The 16,493-nt window shown below is 36.7% G+C and overlaps 1 protein-coding gene across 1 annotated transcript in view; it reads left to right on the top strand.

Moving 5' to 3' along the window:
• Window positions 1-295: 295 nt before the first annotated feature.
• The window catches only part of LOC114663116 (aryl-hydrocarbon-interacting protein-like 1), a 30,570-nt gene continuing 14,372 nt past the window's right edge, over window positions 296-16,493 (top strand). The window contains exons 1-6 of the mRNA XM_051935070.1: window positions 296-615; window positions 1,346-1,525; window positions 1,747-1,935; window positions 8,334-8,510; window positions 8,857-8,998; window positions 12,716-13,356. Of these exons, the coding sequence (XP_051791030.1) occupies window positions 520-615; window positions 1,346-1,525; window positions 1,747-1,935; window positions 8,334-8,510; window positions 8,857-8,998; window positions 12,716-13,356 (1,425 nt within the window). The 5' untranslated portion in view covers window positions 296-519. The remainder of the gene's footprint in view (window positions 616-1,345; window positions 1,526-1,746; window positions 1,936-8,333; window positions 8,511-8,856; window positions 8,999-12,715; window positions 13,357-16,493) is intronic.

Here is a 16,493-nt window from a genome sequence, read left to right as displayed (position 1 = left end):
TTTTAACTGTTTACTATTTTTTCTTTTGAAGAATTATTATCACCCAAAGCTTTCTTTCGCTTCCAGAATCAGAGGTCCAAACCTTTGTATATAGAAACTAGTATTTAGGAAAAGTGGCCAAAAAAAATCTCAAATAAGACTTCTCTTTTTTGATAACTGTGTACACTTTACTAAAAGGAAAATAAATGAGTTTTGAAACATAAGTATTTAAAAAATGTGAAGCACACAGCAAAACTATTATTCTGATAAACTTACCAATAACTGTTTCAAAAAAAAAAAAAAAAGGCCATCATTACTTTTAGAAGTACAACTGAACATAATCCTGTCATGGATTATCTGAAGACGATTACATCTTAATCTAGCCATCTGTCAGAAAGCCACACCAAAGAAGTAAATAGATTTAGCCTCACTATTTTAAACCAGAATTTAATATAACAAAAGTTAGAAAAAACAGTCCCTTTCTTTAGTTTCAGGATAGTGTATTAGATTTTTAACTTTGGAAGAGCCAGAGCAGTAAAGATGGAAGACGTATATCTTCTTAAAACAAAGGGAGTCCAGAAGAAGATACTTCATGGTGGATATGGAAGCATTCCAAAATTTGTACATGGAACAAAAGTAAGGTCAACGTTTGATGGTCAAGTGGATTTTATTGAGTGAATTACAGAAGCATTTTGATTTGTAATTTGTTGTGTTTTAGTGGGTTTTAAAGATCATGTCAGATTTTTATGGAACAGTTGTATTAAGTGTATTAAAGTCTTAACTTGTGTGTGTATTTAAATATTGTGTAGATATTTCTGGCGTATCCAGTTTGCATAGTCATTGGAAAGTGCAAAAATGCAAAGCAAAAGGACAGTAGTCAGGACTAATTTCCTTTCTGGTCCTCTAAAAATGTTATTTGTGCTAAGTGACCAGTCCTCAATAGAATGTTATGTAAAGGCCGTTTTGGACAGATGAAACATTTATATATGCACTTTTAGAAATTGCTGGAACTGCTTATTCCAAAATAACATGTTTAATGTGATCAGTTAAACACAGTTAAATTAGTTTGCTGTGTTGTATATAAATATTTGGTTTTCTGATTATTTTTTGCATTTTTATGGGTTCAGAGTTACAGTATACAGTTGAGGTATACTGAAGTATTTGCATTTAAATAACATTCTCTCAAAAAGTTTACATATCTTATTGTTAGGTACTATAATACTACAATTACAATATCATTATATTGTTAACTGTGCTTTTGACGTGTTATTATAGTTGTATAAATGAATATAAACAGTATTTTATTTTTTTTCTGTATATTACTGTTTAAGTTATTTTTTAAGTAAAATCTTTCTTCCACATGCAGCTAAACTTCCACTTTCAGACTCTGAAGTGTGATTTTGAGAGAACAGTTATTGATGATAGTCGCAAAGGCAGATTTCCCATGGAGATCATTGTAGGGAAGATGTTTAAAATGGAGGTTTGGGAAATTCTGCTGACTACCATGAGAACTGGAGAGGTTGCCGAATTTTGGTGTGACAGTATCGTAAGTGTTCCACCCACTTTATTTCTACTATAGTGCACACATTGTCAACCTTGTGCATTTCAAATTTCTTCTCTCATCTATTAATTTAGAATTTTTCTTTCATAAGTAGGTGTTTAATAACCATTAACACTTGAAAAACATGTTAATAATCTGAACACGAAAGCTCGCAAGGTTCCTGTGTGGTGTGTTAGGTGTCTCATTTCCATCTGGGTCTCTTGCAGCACACTGGGATGTACCCTCTTGTATCGAAAGGTTTGCGAAAGATCGCTGAGGGAAAAGATCCTTTAGAAGGCCAGAGACACACATGCGGCCTGGGGAATATGTTTGACTATCACACTACAGGCTATGATGATCTGGATGACCTCATGAAGGAGCCACAAGCACTCATCTTCATTATGGAGCTGATCCAGGTCAGTCTGCTCTCCTTTATTTTAGTGGTACAGTTTGTGTGTGTGTGTGTGTGAGTGTGTGAGACTTCTGACTTTTGAACAGAAATCAATAGATGTGCTCTTTTCCCTGTACAGCTAGTTTTAATTTTTTTATGCTTATAAAGAAAGTAACAGCAATGTAAAAAAGTAATATTTATCATTACTTTAATAATGCTGTTATTATACTTTAATCTTTTTGGGGCGTTCTTCATTATGAAGTAACAGCAATCATGTATACTGTAGTTTAGTTGTTGTATGAATCAGTATTGTTTAGTTACTGCATTTGGAAGTTTGCTCTGTTCTGTTAATTTATTTATTGTGAATTAGTTTTTGAGAAACATTGTAAGTGCCATACAGGGTGGACGGACATCCGAACCAGGAAAGGAGAAGGTTCTTTACCAGGACAGGAGGCCCCAGTTGAATGGATGACCATCCCGACCAAGAAAGGGCTAGGTTCATTAACCTGGATGGGATGCCCCAAATGAATGGACAGGTGCCCCGACAAGATTTGTTTTCAGTATCTTTCCTGGCCAGGATAAAATGGAAGGACAGTAAAGGACCCTCTCTTGGGGCTGATTATTCCCCAAGTGCGCTAGGTAGCAGCTTCCCTTGGGCAGAGCTCCCATTCGTACTCCTGCAAGGCATCTTGGGACATGTAGTCTCGGAGAACGACCCTGTCGGGCTGTGTGGGTGCTGCCAGAGAGAACTATAAGAAAGGTGCACACCTCGAAGGAGGTTTTGCCTGACCTAGAAGTGTTGCCAGACTATAGTCATTTGACACTGGATACACTCCTGGGTCCTGAGATCAAAGGAGCCATCTGACCCCATCCAGGTGAGCCAGAGTTGGGAGGAGGTGGACAAAACTTGCCTGAATGAGAGACGGAGGATTTGTTGTGGTGGAAAGTCCTTTTGAAGAAGTAACCTGTATAAGCTGATGGATTTAATAAAGCCACGTCTATTGCAGTCTTTTGACTGCATGACTGCACTTGTGTTCTGAGTTTGAAGAGCTGCAGTGCCCACTAGTGTCCACAACATATAAATATTTAGTAAGTATTTAATATAATATTTATTATAATTACATTATTGTATTATCGTAGAGTTTCCCTCTACTTACCCTTTACCTGTTTTCCTTCAAGGGTAAGTGTACTCGTCAAGTTCGTTATCAGGTTGGTCTACTTTTGCACTTTATGTATATGTGTGTTCATCTTACACAGACCCTAACCACAACAGTGCCCCATGAATGACACACACACACACACGCTGATTAACCTTTAGCACTCTAAACCAAACAAGTGCTTTAGGAATAACACAGCCTGTCACTCTGCACTTCAAGAGACTTACTTATTATCGGCACGAACAACATATGATGTTTTAATGATATCTCAGACCTAAATATTACTTTTGGTCTACAAGAATACATTTAAACATACCAAGACTCGGCACTCTTGACTATAGGCCATTTATCAGCCAAGAATACCTTCTTTACGTACTGTTCCCTACTGTTGAGTGGAGCTCTCACTCTCAGCCTTAATAAACCTCACAGCACAGAGGTAATGGCAAATATCTGGCTGCACTAGGTGCTCAAAGAAATCTAACATTATTTCAATCACTCTATAGACATTAAGACAAATCATAGAAAGTTAAAAGCAGCATGGTATTTATTGCAAGAATAATAATAATACCACTGGATCAAAGAATAATAGAAAATAGGTACTGATAGGAAAGTCTGAATACATATAGTCTTTAGAAAAAGCTTACAAAAAAGTTACAGATGACAAGGATGAATGTCGCAGGGCGGCGTTTGATTTAGCAATCGGTGTTCATGATGCTTTTCTGATGACCAGTGACGCCTTCGTCCGTTCTTCCTCCCTCCTTCCTTACTTCCTTACGTCCTTACTTCCCTACTCACTCCTCAGACGAGGCATATTTATTCTAAAATTGTACCAGGGGGGTTTGCAAGATGTGATTGATAGATATTTTGATTGGTTGGCTGTCAATATGAAGAATTAATTCACTGTCCGTTTTCCCAAACAATAAAATCTTTTATGTTTTCTGAGGTGTCGGCAGATCTTCCTTTCCTAGGCTGTAAAATAATTAGATATACATCCATAAAGTACGCATCGGCTCAGTCTTTCTTTCCCAGGTTATAAAGTAATTGAGCCACCAGCATGTCTTCCTTTCTATGTTGGAACAGCTGTTTTAAAAATGAGGTGTAAGGGAAGAAAAACCTGCTTTGATTTGTCCTGAATGTAGTTCATCTGTTGTCATGTCTTGAACAAAATATAATGGAAAATTAAACCAAAATGTACAGATTTTGTACCCCACAACAATTAAAATTTGTTGTTTATAATTACATCCCCTGTCTGTAATTGGCTATCTCTGTCACTACTTCACCTCCAAATAGCTCATGTATGGTGAGCATGCTGTCGCAAAAATGGCTCTCCAGCAGGTTTAGGAGTCCTTTAAATTGCTCTTTCCACTTCTCAACTTCTGTGACACATCATGTCATTGATCAGGGATTTAAACAGTTTTAAATTGTTTTAAGACTTACTTGGCATATTCACCGTGGCTGGTATGTCTAGGGACTGACACATTAGCACACGTGCAGTTCTCTTAACCGATCAATTGCTGAATTATGGTGCAATAATTGACAGGTTTCAGCTGTGGTCGCAGTCGAAGAGTAATGTTACATATAAAAAGATTGAGGGCTTACTGGTAAGGGAGAAAAAGAAGCAAATATAAATGGAAGAAGGCATGAATTGAAAAGGAGATCTGGAGTAGAAGAAAAAATAAGATAGAAGGAGAGAGCGAAAGAATGGGCCAAATGGGTCATATCTCCTTGAGACTGGCATATCTTCCAAGAGAGTAGGAAGAAACCTGCTTGGGTGCAGTAAGGAGCAGGAGAGATGACGGGCTATGGAGAGCTCCCTGTAGGTACCAACTGGAGGTGGTGGAGTTCTTTGGGTATCTGCTTTTCTGGTTGGGTTTAACTGTGGTTTACTTATTTATAGCTATGTTGCCTAGCTTTTCCCAGGAAATTTCCTAAGTCGATGCACTTTAGTTTTAGTGTCATTGGTTATTCTGATATACTGTATTAGAAGTACTGGAAGTACTTTTCTATGTGCAATATTTGTATTTTTTTGTTTACCAGGGACTTATTAGTTCAGTTTTACTGGATACTGTCGAATATGCTGCCTACAGTCCTTGATGGTGTTGGTGTGAAAGACTCAATATTAAAGCAGTTTTTAGTAATGTTACAAAGACGATTTTAGTTGATTCATTCAAAGCTGAAACTGCTAAAAATATTGACTCACTTTAGCATCAAAGCCTAAAATGAGTACTGCTTCAGTATACAGTGGATTTGAATAAATGTCTACCAACAAAAAAATAAAACTTACTAATTACTTTTACTCACTCAAAAGCACTATCCTAATCTCTTCTTAACACATTCTGAAAAACAGCATCTCCATCAGCTAAAGGAGAAAGAGCGCTTCAATCTTTTCAGTTGTGGCTTGGCTCCATCAATTAATTTGCTGAGGTTTTTATTTTTTTTTTTTGGTCTTGGTTTTTTTAAACTTCAGAATGCACTTAATGCTTGTCTTTGATTGATATCACTAATTTAATGACGATATGCAGTGTTCTTCAGAAATGGAAGGCTATGTACTGGTAAAAATTACGTAGTGTAATCAGTTTATTTCAGACAAGAGACACACACCCCCGATTCGCTGAAGAGATTGAGAATGCTGCACAATATCTTGCCCCATTTCTAACTGCGCTCGTTTCACCAAGGGGAGCAATCCCATAGTTCTTCTAATCGCACCAACCCCAATCTATTCAAATGCTGTCTGTGGGTCACCAAGGAACTTGATAAAACTGGGTCTCAAGGCCATAAAGGTTGAGAAACACTGCTGTAAGATAAATGGTATAATCTAGTGAGACAATAAAATGAACTCAAAGTGGTTAAGGAAAAGTAAAATCCAGCAGTTGCTATCTTTTCTGACATGCCACATTTGCAGATGCTCTCATTTAAATTTTGTGAGCACTGGAGCAGTGCACTGGCTAATCGGAATTGTAGTTTCCATGTTGACAACTGCACATAACTGCATGTTGCAGATAAGATGAAGGGATGTATAATATATATTGAATACCTGCTTGAAATAGACTATGCTTTCTGCCATTACACCTCACAACACTTGCTAAATATGCCTTCTTAGACCTTTGCTGAGCTTTGCTTCTTTAAATTTGCTTCTGGAAATAACCTTCATTTGCGTAAACCGGCACGCCCCAATTCTCTGGGTGATCGTGCAAAGTGGCAAAACAGGGAATGCAGTGTAGTGGAATATTATTATTCCCAGGGTTCTTGCCAAATTCTACCCACATATGGGTCTTTGTGTTAGCCACTGCCATAGCTGCCAGCTTTTTGGCTTGATAGTACCTCTCGGTTAGAGATCCTCCATCCAACACTGTATTTAAGTCATCTTCTTCAACTTGACAGCTTCCGTTACTATTGGTGTCCATCAGAGGGTTCCAGAATTGCTACAATGACAAGCACCAACAACTATCTGGCAACAGTCTCTTGTAACTGGCTCCACTACTGAGGTCTTGAACAGGGTCCATTCAATCTCCCAAGATATAGCAGAAGCAGATAAAGATGCAGGAGGTGAACTAATTTTGAACATGGGCACCCACAAGTGATTCATAGTAAACCCTCACTAACCATTTGGTTCTTTCAGGTTTGTCCTGAAGTGGGTACTTCATTTGTCTGAGGCAGCTAACCACCAAGTGCTGATCAGTTTACAGATCAACATTTCTCTTTATCTGAGTATCTAGAATATACAGCCTCAGATCAGATGACGCAGCTTAAAAGTCAAACTATCGACCAATGACCCAAACTACTTTATTACTAGGTACATATAAGAAACTTGGTGTTTGAATGGTGTGTTCATTATGGAGAATCCAGTAACAAGTTACTGCTCATATTCAAATCAGGCAGGGCACTCATCTCAGTCATGTCTCAACAAGTTTTTCCATTAATATCTCTTAGAAGGCCTTGTAAATCAGTAGATGGTACCTATTTGAATATCCAATGTCTCTGAAAGGGCTGAATACTCTGAATAGTTGTATGGTGCATACAAACAACAATGTTTTCCTCTGTTCAACTCAAAATTACATTGAAACAACCATCTTGGCCACTGGAACAAACTCTGATTGCACAGTACCCAGCTTGGGGCTTGTGAGTGTCCCCACACTCCTCTTGGGTCTCTCCAGTGTGGCATCTTCAGAGTAAGAGGAAGTGAGAACACCTCTGATCAAGAAGATTGTTTGTAGAGCCAATCGAGTGCATAGAGGTATGTCCAGCTATATGTAGCCGATATAATTTAATGTCATACTACACAGGTTTCAACTCCTAACCCACATAAGATTATGTTCCGCACCCTAAGAGCCACTTTTCCATCAATCCGTCATCTGACTGACATTATACCTGATCCTTACGTTTTATTTGTGAGTAGTGAGCCCATGTGGTGACTCAATTCAGCAGTTTTGAACTGTAGCTGAATTCAATGCAGTAATTAGAAATGGATTTAACCAAGAATGTTGAAAGCACTGAATAATGTAGCAGTGATTTGAGTAATCTGTCTCTTCGCTGTTGTGTGGAAGCTGGAGGCATTGCCTCTGGACTGGAAGATGAAGATAGTTATTCCATTTCTTAAAAATGGAACAAGAGGCTGTATTTCAGACACAGAGGGACTAAACTCCTGCTGGGGGCGTGGAATGCAAACTGCATCCGATAGTTGAACCTCAGATTCAGGAAGAGTAATATAACAATATAAAATCCATGCTGGCTGTGGAACACCAGCTCAACTTCCTGTCCTTTCATAGATATTTGAAGGATCAGCAAAATTTGTTACTCCTATCTATATGTACTTTGAACACATTAAAAAGAAAAATTTAGGGGGTTCTGCAGCCACTAGTGTGCTGTTTAGTCTAAATATTTGTAAAGAAAAACTCACATTCCCACAGTAGGTATTAAGTCAGTCCTGTTTAATGTGCCATTGGATTCTTCAAAACGTGGCCTTGTCTCCCTAACTGTTGGTAATTTTAAAGGAATCCAGCTTTGGGGCCTACAAAATGCATCTCTATTGTTTGCAGTTGATGATATCCTTTTTGCGTCATCAGACTACAGTATTATGTCTGGTGCACATTCCAAACATTAGCAGCTAAATGTGGCTGAGAATTAGCACTTCCAAATCTGAGGTGACTACACTGCCTCTAAATCATCTACGTTTTTTGCCATCATATACCCCAAAACAATGTGTACTGTATGTATGATAGATTAAATGATGTTGCTTGTTAACTTGCATTACCTATTCTCCTACAAGGTGTCTGATCCATTCTCCTATAAAATGGATTCCTGGGCAATGAATACAAACGAAAAATTGAAGATAGTTCCTGTTCTGCACCGTGAAGGAAATGAACTGGTCAAATTGAAACGTTATAGAGATGCATCTGAGAAGTACAGAGAGGCAGTCATATGCCTGAGAAATATACAGGCCAAGGTACCCTTCTTGTTATTTACATATATTTTTAAATTTTTAGTTTATTAAAATTCAGAGGCTTGTCTATTTAATGTGAAAGTCTGCATTATCCTGTGATAGCTGATTACTGAAATTATTCCATTTTCGATAAACTTCATAGTTATTATAACATAAATATTTGTTATTTTTTGACCCTCTTTAAGTAAATTCTTTCTGGGAACAAGTTTGTCAGTCTTCTCAGTATCTTTTCTAAAGGGTATTGTAAAGTTCACAACAGTGTATATGATTTCAATGTATATAACTGTTGTACTGTATTGCAAATTCATTCTCTTTAGCAATACTTTAACACAGAATTTTGATTAATCAGGTGAAGCCTAAAGAAGATGATTGGGTGCGGCTGGAGAATCTGCTGACCCCACTCGTTTTGAATTACTGCCAATGTATGCTTGAGTTGGAAGAGTATTACGAAGTACTAGAGCATACAACTGAGCTTCTCCTGAAACATTCAGGTAGGACATCTACTGTAGACTTTATCAGAGCCTAATTTAGATTAGTACACACAAACGTGTGGTTAGTTTTGGAAAATCATATTTAAAGGGATGTGGTGCAAATAATAATGTAATGCTGTCTAATTTGAGGGACCAGCCACTGTAAGTACAAGTACAGGGTGGTCCAGATCTAACTATGCAATTATTGCATTAAAAGTTGCATAGTTAGATCTGGACCACCCTGTATTTAAAATTTGTATCTTAACACAATACATGTCAAAAAAGGCAGCTACTTAATTGCTGTATGTGGAAAACTGGTTAAAAAAATACCTTTTCCTCCTTTCTGTATATATTGTTTAGTTTCAGGAGTGATAACGTTGATTTTGAACATCATTTCAGGTGGCAAACCTGTTAAATCACCAAGTAAAACAGCCATTTGGGGAATATGCTTGAGTAGTGTAGAATTTACAGAAATCTTCATTTTTTTCCCTTATGTTTGAGACTTTTTTTAAACAAGTTATACAAAGGTTAAACAAGTCAATCTTTAGTAACATGAAATATCATTTTAATTGTTTAAAAGAGTGTTTCATTCTCTCTTGAATTAATTCAACAGTTACTTTTTATTGTAAGCAAGAAAGGTAAATATACTCAAAAAATATTAATGTCACATATCTGGTGAAATGCAGTATCACATTTTTAAAAATTGTTTCCGGCTATGGATCCTTCATAAGGAATTTGTATTCTCTTCAAATGATTACAGCGTATAACCATAAAGAGGATTTATACATTGTACTTGTCTGTGCCATTAAAGCATTTTCTAATTTACTTTCTCATGTATCATTGCTCTTGGTGCTATGCAATTATAATTTTATAGGTTTACATGGTCAGTATTTTCACATTTATATATCTCTGTATATATGTCTGTAAGTGAATGTCTGTAGGTATCTAAAAAGATGTCACTAAATTAAAATTTATATTCCTGCTTGATAATCCACTACAATATTGTTTAATCTCGTGGCGATTTATTAATTGCTTCTACCTATCAGCCAAATGGTCAGTCATTTTCTACTCCATGTAGAAATGCTGCTTAATATCAGCTCCAAAGTAACCCAATGTCATTACAAATTACTTGTGATTGAATTTCTGTTTGTAGAGGCCACAGCCATTCCACATATCTATCTATCTATCTATCTATCTATCTATCTATCTATCTATCTATCTATCTATCTATCTATCTATCTATCTATCTATCTATCCATCCATCCATCCATCCATCCATCCATCCATCCATCCATCCATCCATCCATCCATCCATCCATCCATCCATCCATCCATCCATCCATCCATCCATCCATCCATCCATCCATCCATCCATCCATCCATCCATCCATCCACACTTCAGAAGAGGTAATTTACTTGAAGCTGAGCATGACTGGGCCCAGCCAGTAACTGGGTGGGAAACCATCTAAGAAAAGCTTGGGTTGCTGCTGGAAGAGGTGTTGGTGAGTCCAGCAGGGGGTGCTTACCCTGTGATCTGAATGTGGACCCCAGTGCAGTGACAGGGACACTGTTGTAAAAATGGTACTTCGGATGACACATAAATCCTGACTGTCTATGGTCATTAAAGAACCCTGGACATCCTTTGTAAAGAGCAGGGTGTATCCCGATGTCCAAGCTAAATTGGCCATCATGGCCTAGTCATTCTGGCACCCTAATCATCCCCTGTCTGTAATTGGCTATCTCTGTCACTACTTCACCTCCAAATATCTCATGTATGGTGAGTGTGCTGGTGCAAAAATGGCTGCTGTCGCATCATCCAGGTGGATGTAACACATCAGTGGTGGTTGAAGTGGCTCCTCACTACTTAAAGTGCTTTGAGTAGTGAGAAAAGCTCTATTTAAATGTAAAGAATTATTATTATTATTATTATTATTATTACTATTATTAGAAGCTTGTTCCATCTTATCCCACATACACTATTGGATTAGATATACACATTGGATTGAGATATAGAGACTGAGGAGGCCACTTAAGATAATGAATTTATTTGTTTATGGAGCCTTGAGATTAGTTTGCTGAAAAAGATCTATTCACAGATTAATGTTTCACATATGTTTAACCTGCTTAATCTAGACCAGGGCATTCAGATATTGCTCTCTTCTTAACAATGGACATCCTTATATCAAGAAAGGGAAACACAAACAACAAACCATTTCACAACCCCTGACCTGCATTTTTGATACAAAGGATAGATCAGAATACTTGTGAGGTTCTCACCCTATCATTACCTTCCAATTTGCATGAATCAGTAGTTACAAGGAATTCATCATGCATACTAGCTGATGTTTTTCTTCCACATCTTCAGTATTTGTACTCGTTAACTTGGATCTCCATCTTGTGTCTTGCTGACAGAATTGGAACATGGTTTGTTTGAGAGCAGCTCTGCCCTATCTTTGATAACTATTGCATTTTCATATGCCTCTTTCAGTACCACTACTAAACTCTGCAAATACAGAAGCTGACTAACTGTTGCCTATCTGTTACCATTGACACGTTGTGTTAGTCTCAGTGGGCTACTTTAAAGAGCAGTTTTGTTTCTTACCTTAGAACAGTCAGTGCCTGAATGTTTTTTAAGTGGTTGACCCCCTTGTAATGCATAAAAACCACAGCATATAGTATGATACAAGATTGCTTGCACATCTGGCTCAATATGATACCACAATTAAATACTCTAAAATCTTGCCCAATTTTCCTCTGACTTGCACATCATCCTACCTTCTTTAACAGCATTGTCTTCACATGTGATGCAGTCGCTGATTGATCAATCAGTTGCATCGATTGAACAGGAGTACCAAATAGAGAGTCAGACTGCACATCCCAGTAGAGTTTCAGAATCTGGCATTATCTGTCCTCACTGTTGATCACTCTGTCATTGTTGATATTTCTTCCTACTGTCACTTACCTTTGAAAAAACATGTGAACATTTGTACTGTAAAGAATCCTAAGGTGCTGTTTTCTATTGAAAGGAACTGTTTACATATTCTAAAAGGGAGATTAACCAAAGAAATGAATAATTCATGTTTTTAAAAAAAAAAAAAAAAAAAACATTCTAAATTTGCAAATTAGTTGTACATGCAGTCCCTGTGACTGGTCAAAGTCAAATTCAAAACGAACTTAATTGTCATCTTAACCATATACAAGTATACAGATAGACAAAATTGAGAAGCTCAGGGTCCACAATGTAATAACATGAAGTACAAATTTAATTTAATTTTAATTTAACATGTAAATTTTAAATTTAAATTAAAAATTAAGACTGGTGTAGGTACTGCTGCAAATACACATCACTCTAATGTTTTTCGTCATCTGCAAAATAACAAAATCCTTTGGCTTTTGTTCCTCCATGAGGTAGGAGATTAAACATTTTGAAAGTTGTTATACTTCTTAAAAATGCATGACTGGAAGGTTGAGGGTTCACCATCAGCAAGTAGAATGGAAGAAGGCAGCAATTTATGTGGGCCACCGATGCTGACTATTTCATATGCAGAAAAACCTTTATTAAATATTCAATATAGTCCATCCTGCACAAGTTGCCCTGATATAAACAAGTTAGTGGAGTACCAAAGTTTGTTTTTAATACATTTGGGCACAAACTTTTAACACGGCTTACGCTTGTGTTATTTTTATTCAAAATCCTTTTTCATGACAGTATGACAGCCTTTTTCTTATAATTCCCAGGTAATATAAAAGCTTATTACAAGCGTGGCAAGGCCCACACAGCATTATGGAATAAGAAGGAAGCTCGACAGGACTTTCTGACAGTCCTTAATCTAGACCCAACATTGGCCCCTGTTATTTACAAGGAGTTAAAATTGCTGGGAGAAAGAATGAAGGTTAAATATTATGAAGAGAAGCAAGCATACTGGGGCTTCCTACAGAACCACAAAGAGCAGAAGAAAAACGAGCATAGCAAGGAAGAAGTCAAAGAAAATGATTCAAAGAAGGAAGAAGACAAAAAAAAGGAAGAAAACACAAATGAAGAAATTAGCCAAGAAAATGTAATGCTAGTAAAAGGGGATGAGAAACATGAGGAAGATGAATCATTGAGGAGTAAGAATGTGTCAGAGAATCATAAAGAAGAGGTTTGTGAAAATGAGGTGCTAGAGAAAAATGCTACAGATATGGACACTAGAAAGCTACCGACTTTCAAAGCTGATAAATTTGCTTCAATGACAGCTGAAAAAAGCAAGGAAGAAATGCTCAGACTGACACCCGTGCTGCACAATGAAGGAAACTACTTGTTTAAAGAAAAAAATTACAGTGAGGCTTCTGAAAAATACTGGGAAGCCATTGTCTATTTAAGATACATTCAAGCTAGGGTAAGTCAAATTCATTTCATTTGAATTCTTCACAACTGATGCACAAAATTATACTATAGTTTGCAATCAACAGAAAGATCTTAATTAGTGCTTGAATGAGTCAAGTTAAAATATACATAAGTGGTTTCCAATCCCAGACCTGGGAGACCCCGACATTTTGATTGGTTTCCCAGTCAGTGAGTCGTTTTCCACCCTTGATCTTACTGTTCAATTAGCTTGTCTTTTTTTTCTTTTGTTATTCTGCATATAGAAAAGGACAGTAGTGCCAAATTTCATAAGAAATTTGGAAATATTTGGCTCTTTCCCCATAATCTTAAGTCCTAAACTCTGTTTTGCCATATTTCCCATTAGTTCACTTTTTAAAGTGGAGTCTGCTCCTTAAATTGTATCCTGTTAGTGACAACTAACACTGAGTTGAGTGAACACCAGGGTAGCCGACATCAACAACAACAACAACAACATTTATTTATATAGCACATTTTCATACAAAAAGTAGCTCAAAGTGCTTTACATAATGAAGAAAAGAAGAATAAAAGACAAATAAGAAATTAAAATAAGACAACCTTAGTTAACATAAAAAGGAGTAAGGTCCGATGGCCAGGGTGGACAGAAAAAACAAAAAAAAACTCCAGAAGGCTGGAGAAAAAAATAAATAATAAATAGCACATAGCACATTCAGTGTCAGACTTACTAAAGTACAGTAGTGTGTTCAATAGGACAAAAGAACTTAAATAACCAGAATCATAATGGTGATGAATATGTTAAAAAACGAGATATAAAACACTAAATCATTTCTATGCAACATCTTTACATTACAAAACAATCTAACAGATCCAGATTTTAAATTTCTGTTGTCAAGATTTTTATCATTCTGTGTCATTTGCCTCTGTGTCTACACTGCTTTAGTTAATTCAAATTATGAGGATATGATAAACAAGCAAACTGAAAAAAAGGTCTTTTAATGGGAAATACAGTAATCCCTCGCTATATCGCGCTTCGCCTTTCGCGGCTTCACTCCATCGCGGATTTTATATGTAAGCATATTTAAATATATATCGCGGATTTTTCGCTGCTTCGCGGGTTTCTGCGGACAATGGGTCTTTTAATTTCTGGTACATGCTTCCTCAGTTGGTTTGCCCAGTTGATTTCATACAAGGGACGCTATTGGCAGATGGCTGAGAAGCTACCCAGCTTACTTTTCTCTGTCTCTTGCGCTGACTTTCTCTGATCCTGACGCAGGGGGATTGAGCAGGGGGGCTGTTCTCACACCTAGACGATACGGACGCTCGTCTAAAAATGCTGAAAGATTATCTTCACGTTGTGATCTTTTGTGCAGCTGCTTCCTGAAACGACATGCTGCACGGAGCTTCGCATACTTAAAAGCTCGAAGGGCACGTATTGATTTTTGATTGAAAAACAATCTCTGTCTCACTTTGTCTGCTCCTGACGGAGGGGGTGTGAGCTGCCGCCTTCAACAGCTTTGTGCCACGGTGCTTCACATACTTAAAAGAAAAACAGCCCTATTGATCTGTTTGCTTTTCTCTCTATCTCTGTGACAGTCACTGCTCCTGACAAGCACTCCTTTGAAGAGGAAGATATGTTTGCATTCTTTTAATTGTGAGACGGAACTGTCATCTCTGTCTTGTCATGAGCACAGTTTAAACTTTTGAAAAAGAGACAAATGTTTGTTTGCAGTGTTTGAATAAAGTTCATGTCTTTCTACAACCTCCTGTGTTTCTGCGCAAATCTATGACCCAAGCATGACAATATAAAAATAACCATATAAACATATGGTTTCTACTTCGCGGATTTTCTTATTTCGCGGGTGGCTCTGGAACGCAACCCCCGCGATGGAGGAGGGATTACTGTAGTAAAAGATATTTAAGAACTTAAAACTGAGAATATAAAATAGGGCTGGTAAACGATAAAAAAAAAAAATCACATAATCATATGGAATTAATCACATTTAATTTTAAAGCATGCAATCGTGAAATAAATACATAAATTGTGAAGTAAATATACACTAAATCAGAAAATTAATGTAGAATCAACACCAAAGAATTTTTAAAAAAATTAATGGCATAGTTTTCATTTAAACAATTACCTGAAACCTGAAATTTGAACAAAATCCTACTTGAGCTAGTACAACATGAATATGAATGCCTTCCTAAAAGGCATGTTGATAAGAAGGCAATAAGAAAATTTGGCCAATGTATTGATTCTCAAATTGGTATGGCATATGAAACAATTAAAAAAACAATCGAAATGACTGTTGACTTTGAATGCACTGCTAAAGACTGACTTAATTGAAATAAGCATCTCTTAAATGGGCATACATTGGAATACAGTACATGTGAATTTCCCATTGGGATTAATAAAGTATCTATCTATCTCTCTCTTTTAAAAACTGACACTGTGCTTTACTTGGGTGGTTATGTTGCATTCTTTGCATAAATAGTGAAGATACTGCAAACTGGAATAATGGGTAGAGATGATCATTACACTTCTGTTTGTAGAACTGTGTCATTATATTAGGGCTGTCAGCACTGTAAGCTACCTGACAGACTGGCGAGTTACATACAGAGAGAGCATAATTTTTACTTTTGTTACTTTTTTTTCATATTGCTCCAGACTACCGTAAACCCTCCTTCCTCCCATCTACCTTGCCTCTATGTCAGAATGTATAAATCAAGGAAACGAATACCAGTAACATCCAGACATGTGGCTTGGTGTTGTAATTTGAAACTTTTAAAGAAAATTTTATTTCTTTAAATTTTTAAAGGTAATACAGTATATAAATATGGTACTGAATGTGTAAGTAATTCTTTAGGTTCACACTTAAGTTTTTTGTATTATTGTTTCATAATATATAAAAAAAAAAAAAAAAATTACATGAAAGTGCCGCCCTGACCAAAGTACTGCCTGACGAGACCGCCTCATTTCCGGCTCTGGATACAACAATATATTTTAACACATTAAACAGGCCACATTAATTGCAAAAATTAACACGTTAACTTTCCGAGGCCTAATTAAAAAATATGAATAATTCTGATTTGTTTAAAAAGTTTTATGAATATAAATCTTAAACTACTGATCTTTTCTAAATGTCCAATAAAAGAAGAAAAAACAGCTATTTA

This window comes from Erpetoichthys calabaricus, chromosome 12 (assembly GCF_900747795.2).
Source record: "Erpetoichthys calabaricus chromosome 12, fErpCal1.3, whole genome shotgun sequence".
NCBI classification, from domain to species: Eukaryota; Metazoa; Chordata; class Cladistia; order Polypteriformes; family Polypteridae; genus Erpetoichthys; species Erpetoichthys calabaricus.
The sequence above is the reverse complement of the archived record's forward strand: the minus strand, read 5'-3'. Positions and strand labels throughout refer to the sequence as shown.